We start from the raw sequence: 15,022 nt of genomic DNA on the forward strand, positions 1-15,022 counted from the left end.
TGGGGGGCTGCGCCCCGGGCCTGAGCCGCCCGCCGTCCCCGCCCCGGCCTGCGCGGCCAGCCCGGCGGGCTCGCCTCGGAGGGGCACTTGCCGCTGAGGTGGAGCCGTTTGCACCAGACGCTCCTGCTCCTGCCCCCCCCCCCCCCCCCCCCCCCCCCCCCCCTCCCTCCTCCCCCTCCGGTCCTGTCTCCAGCGGGAGCGCGAGACGCTGGTCAGGCTCCGCGGCGCAGCTCGAAAAGGAATAATCGCCCCCAATTGACTTAAATTCCGCCGAAGCCGGCGCTGCGGCCGCCCGCCGCCCGGGATCTGCTCGCTGTGTTTTTTGCTTTCTCCATTCTTCCTTAAAAAAAAAGAAGCAAAACAAAACCAGCCAACCAGCCAGCCAACCAAGAATCCGGTTTGTTGATCGCCTTGGTTTTTTTTTTTTTTTTTTCACCGTTTGCGGGATTTGCAAACCGAGTTACATGCATGTCCAGTGGGGGTAGGTTTAATTTTGACGATGGAGGGTCCTACTGTGGAGGCTGGGAGGACGGCAAGGCGCACGGCCATGGCGTCTGCACCGGCCCCAAGGGCCAAGGCGAATACACCGGCTCGTGGAGCCACGGCTTCGAGGTGCTGGGCGTCTACACCTGGCCCAGCGGCAACACGTACCAGGGCACTTGGGCGCAGGGCAAGCGCCACGGCATCGGCCTGGAGAGCAAGGGGAAGTGGGTGTACAAGGGCGAGTGGACGCACGGATTTAAGGGGCGCTACGGGGTGCGGGAGTGCACGGGCAACGGGGCCAAGTATGAAGGCACCTGGAGCAACGGGCTGCAGGACGGCTATGGCACGGAGACGTACTCGGATGGAGGTAGGTGCCACTCGGGTGGCCAGGCCGGGGGCTGGGCGGAAGAGGGACCTTTTTCTCTTGCCTCTTCTGTTTACCTCTGGGGAAGTTGAGCTTCTCCCTCCAGTGGGGCCGTGTGCACCTGGGGCATTTCCTGGGGCTTCCTGGAGGCCACAGTTGCCCTGGCTACAGGTTGCCCCACTGCCTGGTGGGGGACAGCACCCCTGTGTCAGCTGAAGGGTGTTGGGGGCTTTCCAGGAGCAGAGGCAGGCCCAGAGCTGCGGGGCTGAGCAGAGTGTCAGTGTATGATCCAAGCGCAGGCCACAGACCTGCTGGAAAGGCCAGACTGGGCCCCGGGCCCTGGGCCTCATCTGGGACCCACCGAGGGCAGAGGGGAGCTGGGAGGGGGCCCCTTGCCCTTGTTGGAAGAGCTCCCTTGGTGCTGGGCCTCCAGGAGTCAGGCCCCAGCTCAGCTTCTTGTTTTCCTGCGGTGCTGAAGGGCCTCCCTTAGTCCTGATCAACCCAAGCCAATGGAAAGGGAGCGATTGGGAGAGGGACACAAACCCAAAGCAACACAACACAGCAATAAACTTCTAGGTGGTTGGACGCGGGCTAGCGCAGCCAGAGAGGCTGCTGGAGGGAGGAGGAGGCCCATCTGTTTAGCGAGAGCCCAGGAATCTTGCCTTCCAGTGGCTGAATCATTTTCACCGGTAGTTTAGGGAATGCTCTGTGCCTTCATTCCAGCATGCCACGACATTCAGGGCTGAGCCTGCCTGCCTGTCTGCCCTGGCTGCAAGATGGTTTCTGTGCACGGAGCCTTGGCCAGCTTGCAGCTGCCCCCTTGTCCCGGGCACTCCAGTGTCCACTCCTCTGTGCAAGAGAGAGGCATGGAGCATCTACTGTTCCTGGAAGCCAGACCCCAAACAAACCTGCCCTCCAGAGGCCCCCCTTCCCCCATCTGACAGCTTATCCTCAGAAGTGGTTCTGTGCCTCCCTCTGGGTAATTTCTCAGGCATGGATGCCTGGGGAAGGTGTGGGGCACAGCAGTGACTTGTGTGCTTCTGCCGGGCGTGGAAATCATGAACGTACGTGTGGTCTTCTCCCCGCCTGCTTGCTACCTTCACGTCTCATGAAGCAGGCACTAAACACCTGCTCCCCGGCCACATCCAGGACTGATGGAGGGCTGGAGAGTAATTATTATTTTGGCTTATGCAACTGAGAGGCAGGGTTCATTATTACTCAAAGGGGAGGAGGCGTGGGGGGCAGTTAATTATATAATGCTCCTGCCTGTCAAAGCTGTGCCCAGCCTCATCCCAGGCGGCCTCTTCTGTGCTCTTGTTGTTTTCATGGAGCAGGTTGGAGAGCATCCCTGACCCTGGGGCGCAGGGGCTGGACTGAGCAGACAGCCCTCTCTGGGTTTTAGGCCGTGTGTGTGTGTGTGTGTGTGTGTGCATGTGTGAGTGTGAGTGTGTGTGCTCGCGCACACACTCACACACACAGAGGCTCGGGCAGCAGATGTGGGTGGCTGAGGTGGGTGGCTCAGCAGCCTGGCGCTCCCAGCTAGGCTCTTTGGGATCCCAAGGGTAGTTGTCGCCCTGGGGGCTCTGGCCTTGCTGCTCTGCGGATCTGTCCCTCCAGAGGTGCTCCCAGCTGTGCCTGAGCCAGGAAAGCAGCTTTGTGGCCTCATGTGGGAGCCTGGGGAGGAGAGGAGCCAGGCCCCTGTCTATGTGGAACTCCCCAGAATATCTAAGAGTGAGGTCTAGCCCGCCAGGCTGCCTACCTTCCCCGGACATCTTGGGTGGCCCGCAGGTGCTATGAGCAGGTGCTCTGGGCTCTGGGAAACCAGCAGTGAGCAAAGCAGACAAAAGTCGTTGTCCTCAGAGAGCTTCCATTTCAGAGGGAAGAGTAGTAATTTCCTTAGTGCTCACCAGGGGAAGAGAGACCCTGATTCTGTGGCTGGCCATGAGTTTAGGGTCTGATATGTTGATGTGAGAAACGCTTCCTTCAATGGATAGATGTTCTTGGGCCTCTAGCCCCCATCCAAGTGGCTACATAGGGTTCTGCTCCCTAAAGCACCTCCCTCTACATTGCCCTGCTTGGGTCCTCCCATGGTGGAGAGGAGGGGGTCAGCTCCAGTTTACAGATGAGGCCAGAGAGCCCCAGGAGCCCACGGGACAGACCAGAGCTCCCAGCCTGCGGTGGCAGAGTCATGGTTGAAAGCTTGATTTGTCCAGAATGGAGCCCCCACTCCCCACACCACACCACCTGTAGGCCAGCCAGGTAGCAGGGCGCCAGGGCTGACTGCTCCTTCTTGGTTGGCGACATGGCGTGACGGAAAATTGGGGTAATCAGGCCAGACATCTGGGGCCACCTTTCGGCAACATGGTCCGTGCTTCTCATCAGGAAGGAAGGGGCTGTTGAGAAGGTGTGCCCTCCAGCAGTCCATCAGGCAAGCAGAACCTAGGTGGGGTGTTGCAGCTGTGGGTCTGGACGTCTTCTCCACAGGCAGTGGGTGGGCGTGGCGGCTTATGCTTTGGGGAGGGCAGGCAGGGCCTTAATGAGTTTATGGTCCTGACTCCAGTCCGACTTTTGCTTTGCACGAGGGATGGGAACATTGGGCAGGCATCCGCACAGCTCCTGAACTCCAGCCCAGCTCCCAGTGCTGACTTTGGGAAACGGCGATTTTCATGAATAATGCACAAATGGCAAATGTATTCTCCATTTGGCTGGAATTGCTATGGACTCCATTTCAACTGGGGCCCCTTCCGCCAACTCCTTCTGCTCTGGGTTCATCCTCCCCTGAGTAAGACAGGCTCTTTCTACCAGCGTGAGCCCACTGAGTTCCACGGTCGGTCGGTCGGTGTGCCAGGGGTCCCCTCGGAGATGGTGAGGCCCCGGGGGGCGCAGTGCAGCAGGAGCACATGCTGTAGAGTTGGAACCATTCGGCTTTGTGACCTTGGGCGAGTTACTTAACTTCTCTGAGCTTCCGTCTCTTCATCCGTAAGAAGGGCTGATAATATCTGTAAAGTAGGTGGGGATTAATTGAGACGCGTGCACGGCTATGCTAGATTTATAGTAAGTCTTCCTTATCACTTACCACTATTCTGTTCTCCCATGACATGGACATTGAATGCCACTTAGGATGATCATTGCTGGAACCGATAGCCAGGTGTGATCATGGTCATGATGAGGGTAAATGGCAATATTAAACACTTACCATGTGCCAGGCATGGGGCAAGTGTTTGCATGAATTCCAGCCCTTAATTCCTGTCCCTCTGCGGGGTTGGTTTTCTCGTTTCTCCCATTTCCCACACTGGGAAGCCGAGGCTCAGAGGGGGCTGACTTGGCTGGTGGGTGCCAGGCAGCACCAGGATTCGCACTCAGGACGGCGATTCCAGAGCCTCTGCTTTTCTGTGGAACACGTTCTCCCTGCACCCTTGTGCAGAACTACCTCCTCATGCCTTCCTCTACCTCCGCACCCTGCTTCTCCTCTGGGTGCGGCAGCCTGGGGTTGTAGGCAGAGGCACAGGTGCACTCCCCTTCTCCGCGCGCCAGACCCCTGCGCTTGGCCACACAGGTAAATATTTCCTGCTGGTGCCGTGTACGCAGGACCCCTCGGACCAGAGTTACCCCCACAAATAAACCCTCCCACAGCCTGAAAGATGTGAGTCATCTCACACACCAGGCCTCCCCCCTCAAATGCAGATTCCGTTCACTGGCCCAGATCCCTCGGCCCACACAAATCACACACGCCCACAGTCAAAATTCCAGGCCCTCTGCGCCTGTGCGCACATGCACTCACAATACACCTGTCACCCAGAGACGTTTCCACCCCGTCCCCCAAAACACAGCCACGTGTACCCTTCAAATCCCTCCCGACTCCTGCTCTGAGAAGCAGGAGTCCCAGCAAAGGGAGAGTGCCCGCCTTCCAGGAGGGCTCAGATTACAGAGGGAGCGCGCTAAACACCTGTTTATGCAGTTAATGACCCTTTGAAGGGGGGAAGAAGCCCTCATCCAAACAAAATAAATGACCATGGGGCGTATTTTTGATACTAGACTATGAATATGTGAAAGCAAACTTAAAAAAAAAAAATCCAAACGCCCAGGTTAGGGAGGAAGGAAGCAGGTCCATGGACACACGGGTGACGTAGGCCAACGGGAATTCATTTCAGAAACAAAAGCAAGCACTCAGCCACTAGAGATAAAAGCATCTCCTCGGAGATTCTGGTTCAGCCACTTTGGCAAGGGAAAAGGCTCCAGGAGGTGAAAAGAGGAAGAAAAAGCAAATAACTAGTTCTTCGTTGCCAATAATAGCTGATAAAGAAGTGTTACTGCACGCTCCCCTCACCCAACACAGCCCTGGAGCGACGTGGGTGCTTCAGATCAGTAACCCCACCGCAAGCTGGTGAAGGGATGAGGGTGAGCACCCTGCGGAAATAGCCGCTCTGCCGCGGAGTTAGCGAGGAGCCCTGGCTGATGGTGACAGATAGCCCAGCTGACCCAAGGAGGAGGGAGCATGGCCGGGAAGACTAAGGGTGTTGAGGGCTGCTGGGGGACGGCCAGGAGCCTCTGCCGCTTTGCCTCGAGGCTCACTTTCCTCCTCGCTTTTCCCCAGGCCTGCACAACTCGAAAGATAAGTGGCTGTCATCTCTGAGCTGACAGCCGGATACCTAGCACAGCATCCTTTGGTGACAACAGGGCATGTGGATTCGTGGGATCTGAAGGGGACGGTGTGTGTTTGGATTTCCCACAGTGGTCGCTCCCTCTTAGATCAGCCACTCCCCCAATTTATAGTCTCCTGGCTCGTGCGAGGCACTCGGTGGGTGAAGTGAGCGCTGCCTGGGGTCCTGGCTTTCCCTCAGACAGGCTCTGTGCATCCGACCAAGGGTTCTCTTGGACCCTCTGTGTCTTCATTTAGGACGGAGGAGCAGCAGCGGGTCACTTCAGCACCATGGAGAGCGCCGCCCCCACACGGGGCCCTGGCTTTGTTCTCTTTCTCTCCGGACTACCTCTTCCAGCCAGGCCGCCAAACTGACTCTCCTGGCCAGGCACCCCCTGGCCCTGACCTGTCCAGCACCCTTGGCCAGGAGAAGTTTTCCCGTTCCCGCCCGTCTCAGGTTGAGTGCACCTCTGTGCTCACGGGGCTTGCGGGGGCTGTACGTGCACGACCAGAGGCAGGCAAAGGAATGATCTTGTCTGTAGCAGCCAGTGAGAGACTACTCTGCCACCTTCCTCCTCGAGTCAGCACCTGTGGGTTCCTCATTTAGAGGGTTTTGCTTTGGCTCCTGTCTCTGTCCTTGCTCCTAAGACGCTGTGCTGTTGTTTCCCGTGAGACGGATGGTGTAGAATAAAGGGAACCCGTTGTGATGGTGTGCTGACGTCCCAAGGGCGTGGTGCAGTCGTGGCCACAGGACAAGGTGGGGAGCACTGTTTAGTGAGCAGCGTTCGTGGCAAAGCGCTGGGAAAGACGCAGAAAAACAAGGGGCCTTTCCTCTACCCCCTTTGTCACACTCTTTGCTGCTATTGGCTCGTCCAGTCACTGAGATGCATTTCCTGAGTCCCTACCACGTTCGAGGGGGAAAGACACAAAAGCTCAGGGCGACCTTTAGTGAGTCAACCTGGGAATAGTTGCTGAGCCAGACTGGGCCTTCATCCGTTGGGGCTGCTGTCCCAGGATCCCATAGACTGGGGGGCCTCTAAACAGCAGTGTGTATCTCTCACAGCTCTGGAGGCTGGGAAGTTTGAGATCAAGGGGTGGGCAGCTTGTGTTGGGTGACGGCCTGCTTCTGGGGGCAGGCTGCCGACCTCCCTGTGTCCCCATGTGGGGAAACGGCCAGAGGAGCGTCTGGGTCTCCTTCATCAGCCACTAATCCCGTTCCTAAGGGCCCCACCCTCATCGCCCTCCTCGCCCTCCCCCCGCCCCGAAATCCCCACCTCCTAACAGCATCTCCTTTCTAACCTGTGATTCTGGGGAACACAGACGTTCAGTTTCTAGCATAAGGTATGAGGTACACAGTTTGCAGCGATGTATAAGAGGCAGGATGACGTGACTTCTACCAAGAAGTCTGGATGTGACACTAAAATGTGTAAAATAATCCGGGGTTTCTCACTCCAGAGTTTGGGGACTCTTGTGGAACCACTGCAGGGGAGGGTTCTGAGAAGGGGAGGGGGACTGCGTGTCCTTGAGAGCAGCAGAGCCATCCCAGGGGAGGGGACAGCTGAGCTCAGGCTGAATGAGGGCTGGTTGGGGGCTGTGGCTCTAAGACTGGGTTGCTGATTCTGCAGGAGACACTCTTTCTGTGTGCCGGCTCCTATCTTCCCAGGTGTCCGGGGGTCTCCCTGTTGCTACTGGAGGTCTCGGAAAGAACCCGGGGTCCTCTGTGCTGCTGGGGGAGCAGGGGTTGGGCAGGGGACTAGCCCACCACTGTCACTCCTCAAGGCCAGTGTCAGAATCACTTGGAAGGTGCTGAAAGCAGATTTGCTGGCCCCAGCCCTGATTTTCTGGCCTGAGATCCTACCTGATAATGTGCATTTCTAACACGTCTCAGTTGGTGCAGCTGCTGCTGGTCTGGGGACCCCACCTTTAGAAGCATGGCTCTGGGCTAGTGCTTCTTTTTTCTTTAAATCCAATTAATTAACTTATGGTGTGTTATTAGTTTCAGAGGTAGAGGTCAGTGATTCATCAGTTGCGTGTAACGCCCGGTGCTCATTCCATCACATGCCCTCCTTAATGCCCATCGCCCAGTTACCCCATCCCCCCCACCCACCTCCTCTCCTGTAACCCTCAGTTAGTTTCCTAGAGTTAAGAGTCTCTTATGATTTGTTTCCCTCTCTGATTTCCTCTTATTTTATCTTTCCCTCCCTTCCCTTCTGTTCATCTGTCTTGTTTCTTAAATTGCACATATGAGTGAGATCACATGGTCTTTGTCTTTCTCTGATTGATTTATTTTGCTTAGCATAAAACTCTCTAGTTCTGTCCACGTCATTGCAAATGGCAAGATCTCATTCCTTTTGATGGCTGAGTCATATTCCATTGTGTATATATGCCACATCTTCTTTATCCACTCATCTGTCGATGGACATCTGGGCTCTTTCCATAGTTTCGCTATTGTGGACGTTGCTGCTGTAAACACTGGGGTGCATGTGCCCCTTCAGATCACTGCATTTGTATCTTTGGGGTAAATACCCAGTAGTGCAATTGCTGGGTCGTAGTTTAGCTCTAGTTTTAACTTTTTGAGGAAACTCCATACTGTTTTCCAGAGTGGCTATTATAGGCTGGTGCTTCTTAACCCCAGCTGCACAGCAGAGCCACTGAGGATGGTTCCCGGGGAGACCGTTAGAAATGCAGAATCTCAGGGGCGCCTGGGTGGCTCAGTTGTTAAGCATCTGCCTTCGGCTCAGGTCACGATCCCAGGGTCCTGGGATCGAGCCCCACATCGGGCTCCCTGCTCCGCGGGAAGCCTGCTTCACCCTCTGCCACTCCCCCTGCTTGTGTTCCCTCTCTCGCTGTGTCTCTCTCTGTCACATAAATAAATAAAGTCTTTAAAAAAAAAAAAAAGAAGTGCAGAATCTCAACACCACCCCACTCCCCAGCCCAGAGGTCTCCGGGGCCAGAAGTCCATGTTTACAAGATGTCTAGGTGGCTCGAATGTAGGACCTAGCCCACTAGTCCCAATCTCAGCCGCACGTGGAGTCATCTGGCTGCTTTGGAAAATGCTGCTGCCCGGGCCCCACCCAGAGATGCTGACTGAGGTGGTCCGGGTGCACCCTGGGCATTGGGATTCTTTGAAAATGGTCCGAGTGATCCTAATGTTCAGCTGAGGTGGAAGGCTACTCATCCAGGGTATCGCTGGGAGAGCGGCAGCGAAGACCCGGCTGGGGTCCCCGCTGGGCTCTGGGAGGGTGGCCTCCTGGCCCAGGTCTGTGATAAAAGCCGACAGGGCTGAGAGCCGCCGCTCTGGACGGTCCTTCAAGCGCTGGGTCAAATGGCTCATGAAGTAGATGTTGTGCTTCATTAAAATAAAAATCAAATAGACTTGCAAATTTTCAAGCACGGGCCGATGCTCCAGCAAGGAGAGCTACTGTGTTTCTGCGGGCCCTCCTCACCTCCATCTTCTTCTCCTCCTTCCTTACAGGGCGCCCGTCCCTGGGTTTGGGGCCCCGCCAAAAGCCAGGACAATCTCTCAGGATCTTTAATTCATTGCACCTACAAGGACCTTGTGTCTGTGTGAGGGCACTGGGGTTAGGACGAAGACACTACCATGTCTTACAGACATGGGCCAAACAGACATGGTCACCTGGAATCCCAAAGCCACGGAGTGTCCTTTGAAAGAAGGATACTCACCTCGTTTAAACGTCTGCTTTTTTCCAAGTGCCGGCCTGCGCGCTTTACCACAGACCTTGTTCCTTTTGGTCCTTAAAGCCGTGCTTTGAGGTGAGGCACGCGCTCCCACATATGAGGCATGGCTTGGCGAGGCCATGGGGCCCCTGGGCAGCGGGGCGGGCCTAGCGCTGTCTGCAGCACCCGGTGGGGCTCCTCTTGGTGGGACAGTCGTCTGATGGCCACCCCCTTGCTCAACAGTTGAAGAAGCTGAAGATCAGGGAGGCGCCCACTGTCTAATAGTAACACAGAGGCAGGGGAGGGGGGCCCGGTCTCCTGAAGCCGGGCTTTCCGTGGCTCTTCGCTCAGCAGTGCATAAACTCGTGGGTTCTTCCAGACTCCTCTGAGAGTGTGGGGAAGCTGAGGGTCCTCTTCCAGGACACATGAAGGTCCCTGCACACACGAGGCATTTTGTGGGTACTGGTGGAGGTTCACAGGCTCCCTGAGACGTGTCCATGGACCCCAGGATAGACACCCTCCCATTCTCCATGGGGGCCCAGACACCATCATCACTGTGCACAGCGGGGCCGGGGCGGGGCAGGAAGAGGTCCAGAGCCAGCGGACTCCTACAGCCCACGAGTCCAGAGCAAGGACTGGAGCGGGCAGGGTCGGCCTTCCCCGTGCCTCCTCTCCTGTGAACACGCCCCTCGCCACTCCGGGGCCCCAGGGCCCTCAGCTGCTCCTGCAGGACTCACCGGTCTGCCTCCCCAGGGAGCATTTGACCCTCAAAACTTCTTCATCCTGCACCCTCCCCACCAGTTCAATGAGACTCGAGTCTCAGCGAGCGTCTCTCCATGAGCTGGGAGCTGCCTGTGCCTTCTCTCATTCGGTCTGCCTGGGAGGAAGGCGTGACTCCCCCATTCTGGAGGGGGAAACTGAGGCCCAGGGAGGCCAAGGAAATGGGGGTGCTGGCTCAGGGTCTCAACAGCTCAATAGTGGTCTGCTCCAGACCTCCCACCCTGGGCTCCCGGGACAGGCTCCGCAGGAGGGAATCTAGCAGAGGGCACACATCTGGGGCCATCTGGGGCAGGGGTCCTGAGGACCACACCCCAGAAGCCCCTGTCCCTCCCTGTCGGCCTCTGCCTTGGGTGAGGACCATTAAGGGGAGAAGAGGGGACCCCTGAAGGTGGCAGAGGGGTGGTCTCACTGTAGGGAGCCTGGGAGGGATTTCCAGTGGGGATGGTTTCAGGTAATAGGGGAGGCCCAGGTGGGGGGCCCTCCTTGGGAGGCATGCATTGCAAACCAGTGCAGGCTTTCTCGGAGGCTGGTTGTAGAAGCTAAGCTGAGGGGCCGTGAGCTGGCCCCCCACTGCCCGCGTGGGGCCTGTGTAGCCAACTTCTGGGCACGACCTTTCTGTGCCCTCCCCCCGCCCCCAGCTGTCTGCTTGCTTCCCGGTGAGGTCAAAGGCCTGGCTGTCTGTGCGTAGCTCTGAGGGAGAAAAGGCAAGAGCTGAATGCATTTCGATGAGGATGGCGTGGGGCGCCAGACCCCCAGAGCGCCTCTGGGCCCTCCGTGCACACATGCTCTGTAGAGGTCCCTTCACTGTGGACTGGAGCCCCGGGTCGGGGGTGGCAGACACTGGGTCTGGCGGGTTCTTCACTGGGCCCTGCAGCAGAGAGAGCTCCAGAAATCCTGGTTGCCTGACGAGTGGATGATAAACCCGCGGAGAGCTGGAGGGTAGGAGTGGCAGAGGTGTGGAGAGCCGGAGAAAGGGCGTGCAGAGGCTCCGAGGAGGCCAGAACAGGTGTGGCTCATTAAACACCCAGAGGGGGAGCGCAAGGGGCGGGGGGAGGGGGATCTGAGCACAGCTTCCCAGCCACTGGAGGGAAGGGCGCCCAAGGATTCAAGCAGGGCAGCCGCAGTGGCTGGTGTTTGTGCTTTTGTAGTTAAGTTTTAATTTCAAGATGCTTGTAGACTCACACGCAGTTGTGAGAAGAGTGGAGGCATCATCCCCTGTGCCCTGCACGCGGTTTCCCCAAAGGTGACACCTGACGTAAGGACCGCACAATGTTGCGGCCGGGATGTCCACAGGGACACCAAGCGTTTCATCAGCAGGGACCCCCAGCCGCCTTTCAGGGCCACACCCTCCTATCCCTGACACCCACTCAGCTGCTCTCCCTCCTGGCATCTTCTCATCTCCAGAATGTTCTATACATGGGATCCTATGGGATGCAACCTTTCGGGACTGGCTTTTTTCACTCCCCGTGGTTCTCCGGCGATCCACCCAGTCGTGTGTGCATCCACATACCCTGCTGACCAGGGTCCTGGGGGGTGCATGTGCGCAGACCACGGCTTGTGTAACCATGTGCAGTCGAGGGGCGTCTGGGGTCGCGAGGAATACAGCCGCTGCAGACTTTCACAGAGAGGCTGTTAGGTGAACGTAAGCCTTCCTGTCTCTGGGATACGGGCCTAGGAGCGTAGCTGCTGGACCCTTGCTGTCTGTGCGGTTGTGTCTGGGTATTCATGCTGGCTGCTGGGCAGGGAAGGAATTGGGGACCAGATGGAAGCTGGGGACCCCTGGGAGGGCGCTTGTGTCCAGGGGAGGGGAGGTGCTGGGCTGGGTCTGGGTGGGGGCAGTGGGTCGGGGAGACACAGAGCCCCGAGGGTTGGAGGTAGGCTGAGCAGGCGGGTGGAGCTCAGGACAGCCAGCTCCCAGGGCGGGACGGACCTCCTGTCTCAGACAGATGGGACTCTGAGGGTGAGGGTGGCGGGTGCAGGGGGATGGTGCATCTGATCCAGGTGGGGGCACCGTCCACTGGGAGGGGGCGTGAAGTCAGGAGGGAGTAGACTGAAGGGAAGAAGCCCCAGGACTCAGAACTGGGCAGGAGAGGGAGGACAACAGAGTGGAGGATGTGGTCAGGCTGGTCGAGGGGGAGGGCGCTCCTGGGGGGCTGGGGGGCGGGGGGGGACAGCAGGGACGGAGATGGACAGGGACTCAGCCCTGTGTTCCCCCTCCTCATCCATGAGGCCACCTTATCGTCCCAGCACCCCCTGAGGCCAGGTCCACACAGCTGTGCCATTTCACAGACGAGGAGACCACAGCTGGGGGAGAGAGAGACTCGGAAGGTTCAGCTTCCAGCAGCAAGGGAAGCACACGACATAGGTCCTGAGGTTTCTGCACGTGTGCCGGCTGCACGCAGATGCTCCGTGAGCCGCTAGGACGTCGTGTTGTTACTGTAAACCCGTTAGGGACACGGCGGTTCCCTATCACGCCTGCACTGAGGGGACAAACGATCGCGCTGTGACGTGGTTTTGGTGTCACGTTTGTGGAGGTATAGGTGACGGATCGTAGTAAAGTTCACTTTTTGAAGTGTACAATTCAGCGGTTTTTAGTATGTGCCCAGGGTTCTGCAACTGTCACCACCCCCTAATTTTAGAACATTCTTCTCCCCCAAGAAAGAAACCCCTCGTGCAGTAAGGCCCTCCCTGGACAACCCCCGATCTGCTCTCTGTCTCTGGATCGGCTGGGTCTGGACCCTTGGTGTGGACGGGGTCCCACAAGGTGGCCTCTGTGGCTGGCCTCTCGATCAGCGTGAGGTTTTCGGGGCTCGTCCACGGACCCCCCCCCCCCAGGCTGTAGCGATTCCGTTTTAAGACTCGCAGCGTGGCAAGAACGGGTTTTGCTTATCGGTTCATCCGTCGGGGGGCTTTGGGGGGGCACTGCCCCTGGGCCAAGATTTAGTGTGGACGTGCGGTTTGCAGGCACAGGCAGAGACCCGGGTGGGGCGGCGATGGCCGGGTCCCACCTTCTGCCACCGCGCTCCCACCAACGGGGCTGCAGGCCCAGCCCCTCCGCGTCCGCACCAACACCTGCTCCTGTCGCCCTTCCACCCCAGCCACGCTCGTGGGCGTAATATGGTTTCCCCTGTGGTCTGCACGTACATCTCCCTGAGGACTGGCCAGGGACATCTGTCCACGTGTCATGGGCCACGCGCATGGTTTTGGAGACTTGTCTGCTCGGGTCCTTGCCCACTTTAAAATTGGGTTGTTTGTCTTTCTGTTGTTGAGTTGTAAATTTTTAAAATACACTGTAGGTAGCACAGTGACTGGACATCCAGCGCCTGACCCCTGACCGCCCCCCGGATTCCTGTGTGCCTGCTGCCTCCCCCTTTGGACAGTGCATTCCTTGAAATAAACCCATTGCCTCTCTCTTGCCCGCAGAGTACCGAGCACGGAGCCAGGCACACAGTAGGCGTTTAGGCAGTGATGACTTGACAGAATCAGGACCACTGCCCATGGGAGAGGAGGTCAGGGGATGCTGTCTGGGCCCTGCAGTGGGGGCGTTGAAGGGTCTGCTTACCAGCAAGGCAGCACAGCCATGGTGTCCGCAGGGCAGGTGAGACCCACACAGGCACTTGTTGAGCCCCGACTGTGTGCCTGGCCATGAGCGGGCCCCGGGGCGCTATGGTCCTCTTGCACCAGCTGAGGGGACCACGTCCGTGCACCTGTTCCATGGTTCCCCTTCGACTGCTGACGGGATGGAGGGGGCAGGGCCAGGGCTCACAGTGAGACTGGGCAGGTGTGAGAAAGCCTGCGGGGGAGAGCCCCAGAGGATGGGGAGGGAGGCTGGGCAGGCTGGGCAGGTCGCAGATGCTCTAGGAGGAGCGGAGGGAGCAGGGCCACGCCAGGGGGCATGGGGAGCCAGCGGGGCTGTGTCTCTGCCAGACTCAGGGGGCCATGTTGAGCAGTCAGGCTGTCCCTGGCTGTGGAGGCCTCAGGCCGACCCTTTGGGTCTGCACAGAACCAACCTGACTGCAAACCCAGTGGGGACAAAGGCCCCGGCCCGAAGCCCGGCCTGGAGCCTCCCTGGACTCCGGCGCCCCATGCCATGTGGACAGCGTGGGGGCTGAGGGGCTGTGTCTGCGGTACACGGCCCAATCTGGAGGAAATTAATCGTGGATCCCCGAGAGAATGCGGCAGAAATATAGCAGAGGTCAGAGTTTCTGCGGGACTGGAGGCAGCGCTGGCGACAGTGACCATGAAGTGTCCACAAGCGCAGAGTGTCCTGTTAGCCGGAGGCCTGAGCAGGAGGAGGGGAACGCAGGAGTGTGCCGGCCAGGGGAGCATGGTGGGGAGACGGAGAGGGAGGGAGGGAAGGCGGGAGAGACCAGGGAGGGAGAGACAGAGAGGGAGAGAGAGAGATGGAGAGAGACAGGAAGAGACAGAGACAGAGAGAGACAGAGAGGGAGAGACACAGAGATGGAGAGACAGAGAGGGAGAGGGAGAGACAGGGAGAAAGAGATAGAGACAGAGCCCGAGAGGGAGAGGGAGAGACAGGGAGAGATGGGCAGAGGGAGGAGGAGGGGGTGGGAGGGGAGGGCCGCCGGCAGGGGAGAGGGCGGGGGGATGCATCCCTAGTACTTCTCACCTGCGCTTTGTTTTCTTTTTATGAACATATAATGTATGATCTGTTTCGGGGCACAGGTCTGGGATTCGTGAGTCTTGCACAGTTCACAGCGCTCCCCGTAGCACGTACCCTCCGCAGTGTCCATCACCCAGCCACCCCCTCCCCTCCAGCAGCCCTCAGTTTGTTTCCTGAGATTGAGTTTCTTATGGTTTGTTTTCAAGCGGCCATTTCTTGCTCACTGGCGCGTCCTGCGTCTCGTACGCACCTTTCCGTTGAGGCTGCAGGCCTTCGCCTCCACCCACAGCGGCCAGAGGAGAGGAGTTCCTGCAGAAACATCCAGAGCTCCCTCGGGGGTGTCAAGGCCCTCCAGCCAAGACAGCCAGGAGCCTGCCTGCCCTGAGGTGGGACAGTCTGGTTTATTCTGCGTTGCAGGAATTCCCGCAGGGAAGCCTGGAGCGAGGAGTTGTTG

The 15,022-nt window shown here is 58.3% G+C and overlaps 1 protein-coding gene across 2 annotated transcripts in view; it reads left to right on the forward strand.

The window, feature by feature from the left end:
• Nucleotides 1-49: 49 nt before the first annotated feature.
• The window catches only part of JPH3 (junctophilin 3), a 71,828-nt gene continuing 56,855 nt past the window's right edge, over nt 50-15,022 (forward strand). Inside the window, exons 1-2 of one of the 2 annotated variants that reach the window (XM_073882377.1) lie at nt 52-850; nt 5,442-5,570. In XM_073882377.1, coding sequence (XP_073738478.1) covers nt 469-850; nt 5,442-5,485 — 426 coding nt within the window. In that variant the 5' untranslated portion in view covers nt 52-468 and the 3' untranslated portion in view covers nt 5,486-5,570. Of the gene's footprint in view, nt 851-5,441; nt 5,571-15,022 lie in introns of those variants that run through there. The other variant, XM_025860431.2, reaches the window with a different exon arrangement.

The sequence above is a fragment of the Callorhinus ursinus genome, unplaced genomic scaffold (genome assembly GCF_003265705.2).
Source record: "Callorhinus ursinus isolate GAN/ISIS: 27379988/994484 unplaced genomic scaffold, GSC_fseal_2.0 scaffold46, whole genome shotgun sequence".
NCBI lineage: Eukaryota > Metazoa > Chordata > Mammalia > Carnivora > Otariidae > Callorhinus > Callorhinus ursinus.